Here is a 17,624-nt window from a genome sequence, read left to right as displayed (position 1 = left end):
ACACACCCACATACTGGTTCCATACATCTTCTCCCTCATTCATTCAAACACACACTGTGAGAATGCTTCTCCTTCCCTCACTAACTTCTTAGTGCCTTTCCTCCAGCCACTGAATGTTGGTTCATTCCAATTGAGAGTCTGCATGTTGCGTTTCTGTCGCTCATTGCAGTGTTTGCACAGCGGTTGTCTCCATAAGTGGATTTATTTATACCAGAGTGCTGATAGTAAAGCTGGTTTTCTATTGGTGAGAATTAGCAGTGGAGCACAAATGGTGCACACATCTGAGTTTGCACAAGTCTTATCACCAGGCCTCATTTTATAGTAATAACCCCTGTAAACCAGTCTATTAGGAGGAATGACACATCCAAAATTAGGGAAAATAGCATTAACCCAAAGGCCCAGGGAACATTTGGTTGGAAAAATACAGCTGATACTCGGTGTAGAGGCTAATTGTGGCAAGTTGTTTTTCCACTTAACCCAATATTACTATGTGGGTTTAAATGACACTGTCACTGTCTTATATATTTTTTTTCTTTATCCTACTGCAGTACCACACTCACAGTCTACACCATATTTCTTTCTCAATCAGTATCTGAACATTGGCACTATTGAACTCACTATCAGAACAGTGGTTTTGCCTCACTCATTCCCACACAGTGGGTCATATTGATCAAGGGCTTGCATTGCCCTTGCGTCACACAAAGGCACCACAAGCCCTTAACTGAGATTTACTAAGCCAAGCGGAGCCATCTTGTGTGGCTCTGCATTGCATAGTAAATCTAGAGTAACACAAAGCAGCGCACGTCTCCCTGGAAAGGCATTCCATGGGTGGAGTATTGGTGTTCCCATGGTTTTTAGCACATTCCCAGATTTACTAACACTAGTGAACCTCGGAATGCATCCAAATGGTACACCTTTCCAGGAGAGGCGTAACAAGGAGAGATATGTTGTGCAGGAAGGTGTCCCTTCCTGCTCAAAAATAATCCAGCTGTAACACGCTCTTGGCCATGGCACTCTTGCACCATGGTGCCTTGGCGCTCAGCAGTCATGAGTGTGCCAGAGCAGAGGGAGAGCTAGAATGCACCATATCTTAGTAGATATGGCGCCGTTCTGCCCTCTCCATTTGATGCAGTGCAGCACATGCTGTGTTGAGTTGCACTAAATATTAATACATCTGCTCCATAGTGCTTTCCCACCCATGGGTGCTTCTTTTCAACTCCTTACCCAGTGCTGGATTTCACTCACAATCCACAATACAGTTCCACATGGATTGTTTGAAAAAAGAATTGCTCAAGAATATCTTCTATTGGTTTGACCTTTATAGAATGGCAGCCACTGCCCATCAGTCAGAGTATAAGGGCTGGAAGTAGGAATGCAGCAGGTGCTGCAGCACCCCAAAATAACCATTCGATTCAGAAGGTGTAATAAAGATGCCTCTTTTTTATTTTGTCACATTTGCTGAGATTTCAAAGATAGATGTCAAAAGTCCGACAAGCTCTTCCAATTTTCTCTTAACATTGAAAATGGTATTTACTTTTTTTTCTCGGACTGCAAAGTGAGAGGATTTTGTAATGTGAAATGTGACAATCTTGCTGAGGTACTGGGAGTTTGAAAGGAAAAGATTTAGGTTACAATTTCTTTTGAATATCCAAAATGTAAATACTCTAAAAAAACAGCAAAAATACTTTAAAATACATCAGCAGTTAAGAAAGTACAGCTGAAGCATTTTTTTGTAATACTGAAGTGTGAGAGAAACAAAGATTTTAATATGATGAAAACAAATCAAGACATTGCATGTTTGTGGAAATGTAGTGGCCATGTCAATGAAATGTAAATGTTAGTGTCCTACCACACCATTCTCTAGCAATATATTTGTGACAGTGTGCTCCAAAATGCACCGTCAGCTATATCCTACATCCTTACCACCCTTACTACTTTTCTGCTGAATGAGTGTAGCTCATTTGATACACTGTTCTTTTTGTGACACTTGGTCCCTCATTTATGGGGATTTGGTGTAGGGCAGCACAGCAAGTCAGCCAAAGTGAAAGGGCAGGATTGCACAGTACTTATGCAATATGGTGCATTCCTGTCCTTTCCTCCTGCACTGATGCCGTTTTAGCAGCCTAGCGCCATTGCAGGCACCCTTGCACCATGGTACAAGGGTGCCTATGCTCTGGGCAAGATTGTGTTTGTACAGGAAGGGGCACCTTCCGGCACAAAAACAAACCTGAGAGGCATTTGCCTCTTTCTATCTGTGCAGCAGAATGCAGCACTCATGGACAGAGGAAAAAACGAGGCAAAATAAAGTTATTTTTCCTTGTTGCATTTCACCTCAGGAGACGTAGGGTTTTGGCGCATCCCCAGGTTTATATGGTTTTGTAAATCTGGGGAAGGATCAAAATCCATCGGTGTTGGGTGGGAACACCCACCACAACACCCATGGAACGCCTCCTGAGCACAGAGTAAGGCAACACAGTAATTAGCGCTGCCTTGCCTTACTCCATATCTACGAGGCCATTCAAAGCCACACATTTTGTAGTTTCCACCACTGGAGCATCACATAAAGTGACAAATTTAGTTTTTTTCACAATCCCTATGACTTTGTTGATGTAACATTGATGGCAGACTCCCACTATGAAAAGTGTTCCAGTACCTGTGAGTCGAAAGTATTTTGAAACCCCTATGCTATTCAGAGAGCTCCACAGTCTTGTCAGGGGCTCAGGTGCTCATAACACAATATATATGATACATAGAAAATAATTTTCTGAATTTTTAGGGACATGAGAAAGCCTTGGGAATCATTCCTATGGAGGCTCCTTTGCTTGATTCCTATGTACCCAATATAACTATTAAATACGTTTATCGGCTAACACAGCCAAAGTACTACAAATGCCTTTTCTAGAAAATTATTATTATTGTTACAGGTAAGTGACCATTTCACCTGCAGCAGTAAAAAATGTTTTAGTTTGCTTGTTAGTTGAAGCCACTTCCACAGTTTTTGATTCCCTATTTTGTGTTTTTTAGTCCCAGGTCATCCAAAGGCTATAGATATCCATATAAACTTGGTGACCCAATTGGCTGCACTCATTACAGTGAAGAATTCCAATGGAAACCCTTTTGTAAACCTGATCCAATAAGGGCAGCAACGTCTTCTGGGGTTAGGAACAACAGACCTATTCCAAGCAAAGTAAGGATAATTATAAAATGTATGCTTAGTTCAATAACTTATGCAAAATCTGTATGTTTGAAAAATGTTAGTAATACACATTGTTCACTGTTGTAAAAGGAGTTTTGAAAAAGCGCAATTCATTACTGTTTGTAGAACTAATTAATCAAGCAGTATTTCATTTGTATGAATTTAAATTGATATGACCATTGGCTTTTGAAAGATGACTTACAGCAACCAGGAGAAGTTTCAGTGTGAGGGTTCAATCCTTCACATGACTAAGGAAGCTTTCCACCTTATGGTATATGCGTTAGACTCTTTATATTGTAATGCTGTTGTTTGACTTTGTGTGTTAGAGTTGTGAGCTTTTATGTTTTAACTTTTATTTTGCTTTCAGCAATTCCAACCTTTGCATAGAAATGTTAAAAGTACTCAATATAGATCATAGCTGAAGGGGGCAATGGCCGTGGTGGAGGGATTGGGGGAAAAGGGGATTGAGGCCATCTAGGGTTTGGGGACAGGTGGAGGTAATTACACCTGATTGTGGCTGGTATTAAATCCCATCCAGTGGTACATTTTGATTTAGTTCCTTCTGCCCATGACATTTAATGGCTTGAAGTTTCCTTTAGAATGATCCAGAGGAACAGTGTAGACTGTAGATGCCTGTGGTACTGTTGGAATGTGACACTGAGTTGGTAGAAAACCCCAAGCAGTGCAAATTATAGTTCATGACCATCATGACTTGTCCTTTTACCTATGCTGGCTTCTTCGGACTGTTCATTGATGGCAGGTGATGTAAGAATAAGCGTGGCAGTTTCCATCCTTGGGGGTGGGGTGGAGTTTATCACGAACGGGATTTCTTGCCTTGCTTGTGATCTTGCATTAGTCCTTGTTGAAATGTGTTGCCTCCAACCCCACCCTCCACCCCGAATTCCCAGTCACATGTGGCTACCAGAGAGATGTTGGATTTTCTACTCTACCTTGCTACATTGAGAAATGCTGCAATTTTCTCCGTGATTTCCATTTGATGGTATTCCAGGGGTCACTTCAGAGTGTTTTTTGGTGTTCTATGTGCATCTGCCATATCGAGTTCTCTATGTAGGTGTTCTTGCGTTTGCATTCAAAGAGAATGTGGGCAATGTTTTCCAGAGTGTTCACCTTGTAACGGGAGTCTTGGTGTGATTTTTATGCCATCTGTGGCTTTGGTTCTGGGAGTCCATAAGAGTCAGTCTTGCTAAAGCAAAACGTCTCCCCTCCTCCCTGTCTTGTAGGTAGGTCAGATATGGCTGCTGTTGTAAATGGAGTTTGGATGATTCCATCCCTGAAATGCTTTTTTTCCCGGCTGCCTCTTTCTGGCATTCCTTTTGGTTACGTTTTAAGTATTTTTTTCAGTAAGGTTTTGTGAGTCACTGGCCTTTGAGGGGAGCATTGCGCAATTCACAACTCAGGTGCAAGATTCAGTTTTCTTGCTTCTTGTGCTGTTCACTTTTTCGCATGACTGTTGTCAGAATTGTAAGATGCTTCTCAGCGTTTGTCAATCGTATGGGATGAGCAAGCTTTGCTGTGCTTGGGAGCCTAGCTCATTAGTGTTTTTCGGCATTGTAGCTCAATCAGTGTAAGTGCGCATTCTGCTTGAAAAGCTACCGATGGAGAGAAGTATGGGATCTGAAGCAGGGATTTTCTTCTCCAAGGTTCTTGTCTCTGAGGTGTTCTGAGTTATTCTCCATTGCTGACCATACTTCTGCTCTGTATGTGTAACTCAAGTCTATTTTTGATTTACCTATGTTACTTAGGATAGTATACTAACTCAAAAGCGATGATTCCCTTATCTATCACACTTGTCTTGCTGGATGACTTCTATGTGATGCCTAAGGCAGCAATGGTTATGCCCAGGTAGGTAAAAGTATTTTGTTCGGCTGTGATTTAACTCTCAGTTCCACATTTTGGTGGCTTCAGAATATGTTTTTACTTCTTCCGTTATTGATTGTGATGCTGTTTGTTTTTACAGAAATGATCTGTACAAGATAGTACATTTTTTAAAGCCTTTAAGGTGCGTGCCTGAAGTACTGATTGTTGTAAGTCTTAGTAAAATGAAATTACTAGAGGTTTAGACTGTGTCAACACAACTTCTGAGGCCTTTCTTTGAGCTTAAGTGACCTTTCCCAGACTTGAAATATGTGCCTGTCAGTAAGCATCATTTTTCCAACGATGTCTCCACCATGGGTATCTTTATACAGCACCCGATGATTGTTGTGGACACTCATTCCTCTTGTTTAAAGGGGTTGTTTATTTCTTGTTGGTTTATCTGAAAATGCAAATACATTGTATAGTTATATATGATTTTGGGGAAGTTATGGGTTGGCCTTTGAAAAGTGTACTCAAGATGTTCTTGCATATTAACTCTGCATTTTTGTGAAAAAAGAAAAAAACAATAAAAATATGTTTAAAAAGAACTAGGGATGGGCGCAACTTGTGTAGTTTCACACAGTAGTATTCTGCAGAGTTACATGAATACGCCGCAAGATTTCGCAGAGTTTAGCGAATACGCGGAAATCGGCACATCGCATTGTTTGCTATGATAACTAGTGAAGGGAGCTCATTACAGTTTTCAGTGCAAATGAATCACATGACGTACCACAGGATGCTTGTGCTTGAGTTGGTTTTGCTGCCGCTTGAGTAGATTTTCCATGTGAGAGACAGCATTTTCATTGTGAATAGTCAAGACCACCCACAACGCAGTGAGAAAATCTCGCTGTGTGCCCTCCTACCATCCAGAAATCATGCTATGGGACGCCTGCTCACGCTCAAAAATTTACCTTTGGCAAGCTGCGTACAAGAAAAGCCCTCCACAGCGGTTGGGGGAATTCGCCCAGAAATTCATGTTATAAGTGTAACATAGAGTGGCCAAAATTCTGTCAACCCCGCTGGCAGAGCAGAACTTAACAATCACTCCCAAAAAACACTCAAAGCAGCCAAGCACTTTTGTAAGATCTGAGTGTCAATTTCTAAGTCATTTGGCATCATCAATGTAGTTCATGTACCAGACACCTAGCTACTGCTTAAGATTTTCCATAAAGAGTCTAGGCCATCACAATGCTACCAGGCATTAGACAAAACATGCTTAGAAGCAGTGAGCTGTGGAGCGCCCCTGGATCAGTAGTGGAGTTCATGCAACACTTTGCTAAGACTAATGCTAGGTTATGTAAGGCCTAAATACGTTGGCATCAGTATCCAGATTGGTGGCTAGGCAAGGCATATTTCTGCTTAAAATATTCAAAAGGAAGTTATCGAATTTTGGACCAAGCATTGTTTTTGGAAAGAGAAATCGAGTGTGAACCAATACAGGAATCATTAATAGTGAAATGCATGTAATGTGCTTTGTCCCACCAGGCACTGTTTGTGATAGTTTCACTGTGTGCTGTGTTCATTTATCGAGTACTTTAAATAATCTAATAAGGGGTGTTGGGGCCCTTGTACATCTTGGAGATAGTTCCAGTTCGTTATTGCAGGATATGAAGTCAGCAATACATATTCCATATCAACTTACATAAACTGATTGGGCACAGTACTATTATGACAATGCTATGACAGCATTTATAGCGAAACAACACTGTAGTTGCCCATCTCCTCCTTTTGTGTGGAGTAATTCCCCTTTTATCCCCACTGTTGGTGGTGTCCATCTCTTGGTTAGTGTTATACACAGAGGTCGCCTTGGGCGTTCAATGTAGGTATAAATCTACTTTTGACTCAGCCCTTGCTAGGTATTCTTCCCAAGACTCAAGGCGGAGCTCACCCCCTCTTCCACCCAAGTCTAGTGTGGAAAGTGATTGTAGTTCCGCACCTGCCCATCTTAGCACGTCTCGTAGCCAGATCGAGGTCTCAGGTGCCACCAGTGCCTTCCAGGACATCACCAAGTGGCACTTTGCTAAGAATAATGCTATGTCTGTGAAGCCCCAATCACATTTAGGGGGTCATTCTGACCCCGGCGGTCTAAGACCGCCGGGGCCAGGGTCGGCGGGAGCACCGCCGACATGCCGGCGGTGCCCCGCAGGGCATTCTGACCGCGGCGGTTCGGCCGCGGTCAGAAGAGGCAAACCGGCGGTCTCCCGCCGGTTTACCGCTGCCCTTAGAATCCCCCATGGCGGCGCAGCTTGCTGCGCCGCCATGGGGGATTCTGACACCCCCTACCGCCATCCTGTTCCTGGCGGTTCGCCCGCCAGGAACAGGATGGCGGTAGGGGGTGCTGCGGGGCCCCTGGGGGCCCCTGCCGTGCCCATGCCAATGGCATGGGCACGGCAGGGGCCCCCGTAAGAGAGCCCCGCAAAGTATTTCAGTGTCTGCTAAGCAGACACTGAAATACGCGACGGGTGCAACTGCACCCGTCGCACCCCTGCAACTCCGCCGGCTCAATTCTGAGCCGGCGTCCTCGTTGCAGGGGCATTTCCTCTGGGCCGGCGAGCGCTCTTTTGGAGAGCGCCCGCCGGCCCAGAGGAAATGTTTAAATGGCCGCCGCGGTCTTTTGACCGCGGTGCGGTCATTCAACGGCGGTACCTTGGCGGACGGCCTCCGCCGTCCGCCAGGGTCATAATCAGGCCCTTAGTCTTTGACGTGCACAGCGCCGGGTTTAGTAAGCAGGTGATGGGGTCTCTAGGAATATCTGTTATGCCTGTTAGGGTCTGAAGCACCTCCTCTTAGTAGCTAGAGACCCACACATTGCAAACCATGTGGAGGAAGTCTGCCTCTGGTGTTTCACAATGGGGACCGTCAGCTGTTGCGATATAGTACATTTCTTTTATGCGGTTGGGGTTCAGGTAGTATGGTGTATATAAGTGTGTAAATTTCAGTCTCCTTTTTTCTGGAGACCTTTCTGATGCTTCCCAGACATTTCTTCCATGTTCTATCTGTAATCTCTGTATATAAGTGGCACGTTCACCTTTATCACAGTTGTGGCATCGAGGTGTCTGTCATCTGTAACAGGGTTGTACAGAGCACAGTAATGGCCTGCAGTGATTACTGTGTGTAGTTAGCGCACACAGCCCCATTGATGCCACTGGCTTTTCAGTATTGTGTCCCAAGTTAGTAGCAGTTGGGTCTGTAGTGTGCAGTTTAATAGGAAGCTTCCTGATCCAATGTCGGTTTGGAGTCTCAGATCGTCGATCCATTGGCCCTCATTGAACAGGACCCCACCAGATGAGTATCCCAGCTTCCTGCCACAAGCGTGTGTCGTAGTTTTGTGTAAGTTGAAGGCATGCTGAAATGGACCACAATGGTAGTTACAGTGCATACAGTGACTGTTTACCCATGGTGTGATGTGTGAACTCCAGGTCCACTTCACAATATGAGTGTATTGGTACTCCTGTCACCTCTTCTCCATGTCATGATCCAACGTAAGATTTCGAAATCACCTAACCAGAACAGCAACATGTTCCAGGCTACAGTCATCCACCAGCCATTGGAGCAGGGCTACAACATTTTACAGCTCATAATTGGGAGCTCCTAGACCTCCCTCCAATGGTGGTGCATAGTGTTTCGCTAGAGACACCCTTCATTTACCTGTACCCCATATCAGTGCTGTCAATAGGGAAACCAAGTCTTTGAAATAAGATATGTGGATTATACAGGGAGTGCCACGAAAAAGTATTATAAAGCAAGTGAAGGAGGATAAACATTTTGGAAATAGCTATTCTACCCACAGATGACATAGGCAGGCAGCACTGTCACTGCCCAATCGAGGTTGCCATTCAATAGATCATCTTGTAATAAACATTGTCCTTCAAGTACCTGAAAGAGCTGAATCGACACTGCATCCCAACCACCAGTACCAAGTGCATTTGTGCTTCTATCAGGAGTATAAATGGGAACAGACAAGACTTCCCCCAGTTTATAATTAAGGCCTGATGCAGTGCCCAAACATTTAGGAATGCCATCAGGTTGGTAGATTAGTATGGTCATTTGGAGATATATTAAGCCATCTTCAGTGTAAACTGATATTATATGCCAGCGGTTCACTATCTCCAGTGACAAAAGGTGTGCTCAAGCCACCAGGAAGCATACTAGGGGCTTCATTGCCAATGTGAAAACTAGCAGGAAGAGCTGTCATCCCTTTCTGGTCCCTCTCTCGATAGGGAAACTGCCAGAGATCTCTCTCCCTGTAGAGACTGGGTAGTGTGATTCCATCTACATATAATGCTATGCAAGCTACTTAGGTATTTTCGGGGGCAGAGTACAAGGTGCTGTAATATTCTTTGAAGGTAGAATTAATGCCCTCTTAGTTTCCAGTTATGGTAGCTGTTGTGTATGTATAGCTTCAATAGGAGCTGTAGTTTGCTACGTTCGGATTAATCAGGCCAGTAATTTGCCTGCTTCATCTCCCTCCCCATGTTGGCATGTTACATATTCCTTATAGTCGATGTGGCTTAATTTGTCCATGAGCTCCATATGTGTTCTCCTGCGGTCCCTCTGCTCTTGTCCTTGGTCCGTGCCCTGTGTGACTCTCAACTTCAGGTTTCTGATAGCGTCGTCTATGGAGGTCAGTTCCCTCACCAATGCCTATTTTTCCCCGTACGTGGCCTTGAGGCACAAGACCCTGATAACCACCTCATGGTGGACTCATTCAACCACAAGATCTGAGACAGGGCCCTTATTTTCAATAAAGCAATGAGTAATGTATTTGTCTATGACTCCTCAGAAACCCGGGTCTTTCAGAGCCTCCATGCTGAGGTGCCACTTGGGTATGCATATGCTCAGTGGTCCCTAAGAGAGTAAGAGTTTTAAGTGGTCTTGGTCTGACGGTGTGTAACGTACATATTCTACACCTATCTCACTCTCTCCCGCCTCTCAGTTACATTAGGGCAGATCGATTCTGGTATGCAGAGCATGTAGGCTTGAATAATATGAGTAAGCTGTCCTCTGGGTGATGTGCCCACCATTGCTCTCCACTTGCGTGTGTAGCCCATTGGGACAGACATCTAGAGGCTGCCATTGGGTTGGTATCACGTGGGGGTCATTTTCTCCAAGGCTTTGGACTATTGAATCAGTAATATACATATGCTTTTTACGATTAAACCACAAGCTCGTGCTGAGCTCTGCTTTTGAAGCTCAATGAATTCGAATTTAAGTTCTGCATCCAGAGACCCATCGGTCTTTTTCATGTATTCGGAGAACATTTATCAGAGAAGCAAACATCTCAAAGTACATTTACAATTCATAGCCCAAGAGGTCAAATGCTAGTAGTTAATGCAAGAATTCTCCATTACCTGTGTTTAGAGTCCAGCGTTTGGTATAGCCTTTGTAGGAGTCCAGGTGTGAGCTGCCATCAGTCAGCCATGGCTCATAGCACTCAAAAGGAGTGTGGCAGCGATGACAAAGGAAAGAAATACATTTTATTTTTTAACTTACCTGACTCGCCTTGGTCCTCGTCACAGCAGCCACAGGCTCCCAGCCTGCCCTGCTGCCAATCCTAACCCTGCCTTAATGCTCTTGGCTGCATGAAAGCAGTGTTAGTATTGGCCGGAATGCCCTGGCTTGGCACTCCAAGTCAGATTGGGAGCCTCTGCCTGCCTGCTGTCTCCACCCTGGCAACACAGTGCCGGGTTGGAGAGAGCACAGTGTGCATGTGTGTTTGGCTGGCCAGAAACAGCCAGCCAAACACACATGCGCACTGAGGGGAATGCTGTGCACTCGCTCTCCATCCCTGTCATTGCCCGTGTCCCCGCCCACTGAAAAATAAAAATTGTAATAAACAGCGTTTATTATCATTTTTATTTTTCAATTTGCAGCTGCTGCCGCCATAGCAAAGGAGCCACCACTGCCATCAGTGCTCAATTTGAAAAATATTAAGTGCGTGGGCCCTCGTAGGCAGGTCACTGCAGCTTGCACCACCCTTTGCCCTTCCCAGGACTCCTAATAATAGTACCAACACAACTACTCACCATCACACTCCTGTAAGCGTGACAATTCACACTATTCCATCGCCCAACAGTATAAGGATGGCTTGGGAAGTATCAAACCGTTTTAATGTAAATTGAATTAATAAATGCCTGTTGTATTGTTCATTTCTAAATTAGACAGACACCACCACCATGATGTAGACTGTCATAAGTGCTGGTGTTGACAGTAAAGTGCTGTTACCTAGCACTGGAAACCAATGGCTCAAATTAAGCATCAGTCACCATTACCTCAAGCTTCCGTTACCAGAGGGGAAATGAATAATGATTAACCAAGCATGGGACGTGCACATTACCTCAGCACTGTCCATTGTAGTTCATTGACTTCTGAATGATATCTCCTGTACATAGTTCGATGCCTTTCAGAGCCGGACTGGGGAGACTAAAAACATCCCTGGCAAAAATTGCTCAAACCAGATTCTCTCCCTTGTTCTTGTCACCCAACCTCTCTCTTTCCATCCATCTATTCTTTCTCTCTCCTTCTCTCCTCTCCCTCTTCCTTTTTCAGATTTCTCTCTACCTTCCCTCCACCTCTTTTTATCTTTTCTCTTTCTCTTGAAGCCTCCCCATGCCTGCTGCAACTACCCTCGGGGTGCTGGAGAAAGCGTCAAAGGCACCAGTGGCGGCCCTATGAGCAGCCCTAGGCTTTCAAAAACAGCCTTCAATGGTGCCAGTTCCCGGGGGAAATGCCAAAAGGTCTGTCCTGCCCTGAACCTCTATTACCATTATCTTAACCAGAACGTTTAACTAAAAGGTTTACAATCCCATCTGACTTCATGTTAAAAGTTCTTGTCATGCAGTGTGCTTCAAGGATGACCTATTGTGTTGTATCTGGATTCCAGCCGTGCAGCACCTATAATGATGAGAGCACTCAAACGTACCATCACCTAGATTGTTTCATAAGTTTAATGTTGCCCGCCCCTCATATCTGAAAGTATGATAAGTGATAGTACAGAGGACATTTCTCAATCAGAACATTGTGAGACAGTTATGCTGTCTCCATCGCGGTTTCTATTACCTTAGTTTACTGCCTGTGTTTTTCTTAAAACACCTCAAATTAGGCCACATTGTTAGTGGAAAAAATGTACTTCTGCTTGCAAGCTCATGCCTTCTGCACTTCCACGGTAGTCAGATTTCTTTATGAGTAAACTGTCATGTAAAGGGGTCAAACCCCTTGCTGATGTCAGCAAACAAAGCAACTTTGCCGAGTGTCTGTTAGTGATTGTTAGAGATGCAGGACTGAACACCGGATAGTTCCTTTAACACCCACTCAAAGGGGAGCTTCCTAAGGAGTTTGCAGAGTTTCTTTCAGCTATGTGTGGGTTCCACAGACAGTCAGTCAGTCCATTCAGAACTCACGGTCTTCAGGAATTGAAAGGTAAAATGGCTCTAGAAAAATGATACCTACAACACACAAATAATACAATTGATAATGGTAAACAATAACATCAACAAATTTGTACTTTCAATAATTTTGCGGTGTCATTTGCAACATTGCTCATCATGTTCACAAGATTTTTCCTAAGGACCCCAAATTCAAGGTGCTGGTACGCTATGCTAGTTAAATCAGGGAGTGAAAAAAGTTCCTTAAAATGTCACATTGAGCCGTGTCAAACCACTTGTGCAGTTATGCTTGGAAGGCTTCCATTCCATACATTAGTGCAGGCAAGTTCTTCATGCTGATGATCTTTGTGATTGATAAAGCAGATAGCCTATAGAGTTTTGCATTTCATCTGATGTGCGCGAAGGTCAATGATGCACTCTTAAGGCCAGATTTACTGTCAAATGACAGAGCGCGGCGCTGCGCCAAATTTTGCAGCGTTGTGTACCGTTATTTTCAAAACGCAGCGATGCGCTGTATTTATTAGAGTACAGCGCAACCCCGTGTTTCCCCCTGCACTAGCGCTAAATTTGCTGCCATCTGCCAGCGCAGCCACCCTTGCACCGTAGTGCAAGGATGGCTGCGTTGAGGGGGAGATTGTTTTTGTGCAGGAACACCTTCCTGCACAAAAACAATCTTGAATGGCGATTTGCTCTTTCTACGTGTGCTGCAAAAGGCAGCACACACACAAAGAGCAAAAAACGAGGAGAAATGAAAGCATTTCTCCTCTTTGTGCCACTCTAAAGCTACCCCGGGGTGGCGTTAGATTTTGGCCCTGTCTCAGGAAAATTGTAAATCTGAGGCAGCGTAAAAATGCAGTGGGTGTCGCTGTGGCACGCCCGCAGCACCACCCATTGCACACCCCTTCCGTGCAAAGGGCTGCGTGTGAAGGGGCCATATTTACAAGGTGGTGTTAACCCACAAAAAGCGGCTTAATGCCACCTTGTAAATACATCACAGGGCATAGCGCCACCGCAGCGGCGTGAAAAGTGACGCTCCAGTGGCGCAAGGGGCTCATAAATATGCCCCTTAATGTTTAAAATGTTGCCAGATTATACCTTGCAGAGCTGTAATCTTCCAGCTATATTCCAAATATATTATATATTACAGGTTATCTGTATATGAAGGTATTTAAACTTTGGTGGGACGGGATTCGCCTTAGCCAAGACAGATCCATAGCATAAAGGCTGAACACAGGGATGTGAGAAGCTACCCCTCTTCAGTTTTCTATTTGTATTTATGTAATTCAAGACATGGTGCCATTTCCCTAGTTTAACATAGTTCCTGGTGGTATCAGAGAAAGCTTGAATGCCTTTTAACAGTGTGTCCTCTATGCTCATGCATGAGGCTTTCTCCAAAAGTGTGTTCTGCCTGTGCCGTCACAAGCAACAGTGTCATCTATAAAGCAGACTAAGGGGCATATTTATACTCCGTTTGCCCCAAATGCGCATCAAAAATTTTGATGCACATTCAGTGCAAACGGTGCACCATATTTATATTATGACGTCCGACCCTGCGGATGTCAAAAATCCTCAGTCTGCATCATTTTTTGGATGCCAGAACCCGCCTTGCATTAATGACATGCAAGGTAGGCGTTCCTGTCCCAAAACTGACTTTAAGGCCTGTGCGCCTTATTTATACTCCCACGTCATTTTGACGCACAGGAGGGGGGAGGCCTTAAAAAACGGCACGCAGCCTGATGTGTGCCGCTTTTTAACACCTGGGTCAGAGCATGCATTAAGGGACCTGTGGGCTCACTTCCATGGTCTCTGACCATGGAAGCAGTCCAGAGGTGCTCTTCCCTGGCCCCAGGGACACCCCCTGCCACCATCGCCCACCCCTGGAGGACACCCATGAATGGGGGGACCCATCCCAGGTAAGTAGAGGTAAGTATTTTTTTTTTTAAGTGGTATGGGGGGGCCTAACTTGGGCCCCCTACATGCCACTGTGCCCAATGGTCATGCCCAGGGGACATAAGTCCCTTGGGCATGGCCATTGGGCAAGGGGGCATGACTCCTGGGTTTGCTAAGACAGGAGTAATTTCAAAGGGGGTTGTGCATCAAAAAAATGGCTCAAGTCCTGTTTGAGCCATGATTTTTGACTCAAACCTGACTTGCACCATTTTTTGACGCACAACCCTCATTTTTCCCTACGCCGGCGCTGCCTGGTTTGAGTAATTTTTTTTTACTCTGACCAGCCCGCAGCGCCGGCTAACGTCAATCCTTAAATAAGGCGCCCGCCTGGTGCGTAGGAATGGCGTTACCCGGCGGTACATTTTTTGACGCAAACCAGCGCCGGTGCTGGTTTGCGTCAAAAAGTATAAATATGGGCCTAAAAGTCTTATCTTGATGACGTAGAAATAATGATGGCTAGCAGCGAAACACCCAGGATGTTGCCTAAAGTTCTGAATTTCACACAGAACCCGGCTTGATTAGAAGGAAATCGTTATTGTCTCTCGCCCAAATTTCAAGATCACCCAGAAGATGTCTGACTTGATTCTTTGCACCTATGTCAAGGACTGCAATTACATGGTAATTCCTTGGATTCTTAACATTGTCCTTCTCCAACAATGGGTGTGGTGTTAAACCCTTCAGAAAACTAGGGATAATTTGAGTTTTTAGGAATGCAGAATGCCATGGAACTAATCAGGATGCCCAATATTCCACCACATCCCTTAAGGACTGGCAGCACCATTCACCCTCTGGCAATTATTCCTTTTACCAGACTTGTGATACTAATTTGTGGCTCTAAGATGTTATTGAGAACCTGTGGTGGCCTATGACGCTGATGCTGGCATCACTTTGTATTTGATCAACATTAAGAATTTTTAAATGTCTGCTCCAGCCAGATGACATTACATGTTTTAATGAGGAATCTACGGAGACCCTGTATTAGCCATTAAAACATGTAGAATTGGTTCTGATCTCTGGAAGTACATGTCCAAGGATCAGAAGCTGCACCATTCCTCCACACTGCCTGCAAAGGACTACCTTTCTCTGTCTCACTATTAAAGTACACTACCAGTGGAAAGGGGTCACTCTATCCTCTTACATTTACTCTCATGTCAAACAGTGGTATAGGTGGGATGATGTAACAAAGTGCCGCCCTCCACTGACTGAAACATGCGTATATACCGTGAATCTGAAGCTGTGTGAACTGTCAAAGCGCTCAATGAAAGTGAATGTATTCTGCCCTTTAACTTTCTACCCATCAGTACTGGCCTTTGAGCATCTGCAACACATTGAGGTATGACCCACATATTGTCCTGCTGGCCCTCGATTTCAGACTCATTCAGAGCTTGAATCAAATGTGAATCTCCCACCAAACTGATATTAATATCACGATGATTTAAAATGAATCATTTGTTTCTAAATAGAACGTGTCATATAATTGGCTGATTACTCCACCTGGCTCACATTTACATAAACATTATTTAATAACCACCCAAGCCCCCACACCCACTTGGGGGCGTATATATGAATATCACAGCCTTCACAGTGTCACTGGCTCCGGAGACCTTAGTGTACACTGCACTACACCCCAGTTTTTCTTAACTGCAATAGGGCCCATGGCACTCTTCCTAACCTGTTGATTCACCCCACTTAACATGGTATCTCATAACACTTTTGGCTGCTTCATAAGCAGCCGACCGAAAATATTTCAAATTATCCACCAAACGCTGCAACATATCTGAGAGATAAACTTCCGAAATATTCGCACGTGTGAACATGTTGCTTGAATTATTTTCACAGGAATAACAATAAACAATTTATCCATTGTGTTATCAATTGTTGCTACATAAGTCGCTAAAGTCTGTAAACTCTCATTCTGCAGTTCCAGTTTACCTGATTACTAATTAAGTGCTCTCATGGTGGTCTTAGGCGAGTGTAACCTTTCTGGGCAGACTACTGAATTTTTAAAAATGGCGCGTTTCATTATACTCGGAGCAGAACCGCTTACTCCAGTAATTAATGCAGCGGGGGCAATCACAACTAAATTGTTTGAAACCAAATCTATTAGTTCATTTAGGAAGTTATTATTTGAAATATCAAGTGCCCTTGCAAAGGCTTGAGTTACAGTCTGTACTTTTGTAAAATATGACATAACAGTGTGATCCATATGCTTTTGGGAAGGACAGACCAAATGGACTCACTTTGGGCCAGTGGAAATTGCCGCTTTATTATGGAAGCAGGATGAAGCTTACATTTTAGCATCTTCGGCTCTTGCGACTTGCATTCTAGTATGTTCATCAAGCTAATTCATTAAATTAATTTCAAAACCCCTACCCTATAAAAAAAACAACACACCTTGTTTGGGTCAGATGTCTCGCTCTCTTCAGCTTTCCTCGTTAACTGACTTCAGCTTTTCTGGGCGTATAGGTAAATTCCGGATGGTCCCTCCCTCTGCTCCTCCATCAATCTCTCCTGAATTAAGATCTACCAATACCGCATTAGGACTACTGAAAAACCAAATTGTCTGATGTTCTACAATTACTTCACAAAATAAGACCTACCAGTTTCCAAGGCTACTGGTCCCCATTATCCCTCGTCTGTACCATTCCACCATAAATTCCGGCCTACATTCTCTTGGCAAGCCTTCCCGCATTTCTGCTCCGCGTTACCCAATTTCCCCAACATAATAAATTTATATCACCCCCCTTTGTTTTCCCTGAGCCTTTTTCGCCACCTGTCTCCAGCAGTGAAAAGACACAGCCACGCCATTTTGTCTCCCTGATCCTGCTTCCACAAGCAGCTCCCTTCAAACCCATGTAACAGGACGAGCGGTGGGCTTTCTGTATCACATGTGGGGATGTAATTAACTCTGGGTATGCCTTCAGGGTGAGTCTTCCTGACACATAACACCGTGGCTATATAACGTTGCGCCACAAGTAGGTCACCCTCATTCCTTCTATCACTTCCATCCTTCTGGACGAAGAGGATTTCCCACCCTATCTGCCTAGTGCACTCCTTCTGCAGATACAATCAAAGATACTTCATTATACTTGTGCTTTACAGCACGTGGTCTGTTTTCTTCACTCACATTCTCCTGTACGCTTGCACTCTTTCTAATAGCCACTAAGAACCCTGCTACAAATAGAGTAACAGGCCTCCAAATCCTCCAGCCATAGACC

The 17,624-nt window shown here is 44.3% G+C and overlaps 1 protein-coding gene across 1 annotated transcript in view; it reads left to right on the top strand.

Annotated features, from left to right (window-relative positions):
* Window positions 1–17,624, top strand: part of TEX26 (testis expressed 26) — a 107,344-nt gene that overhangs the window by 30,249 nt on the left and 59,471 nt on the right. The window contains exon 4 of the mRNA XM_069202183.1: window positions 3,025–3,187. Coding sequence (XP_069058284.1) covers window positions 3,025–3,187 — 163 coding nt within the window. The remainder of the gene's footprint in view (window positions 1–3,024; window positions 3,188–17,624) is intronic.

The sequence above is a fragment of the Pleurodeles waltl genome, chromosome 8, assembly GCF_031143425.1.
Source record: "Pleurodeles waltl isolate 20211129_DDA chromosome 8, aPleWal1.hap1.20221129, whole genome shotgun sequence".
Lineage (NCBI taxonomy): Eukaryota > Metazoa > Chordata > Amphibia > Caudata > Salamandridae > Pleurodeles > Pleurodeles waltl.
This window is presented reverse-complemented; position numbering and strand designations above follow the sequence as displayed.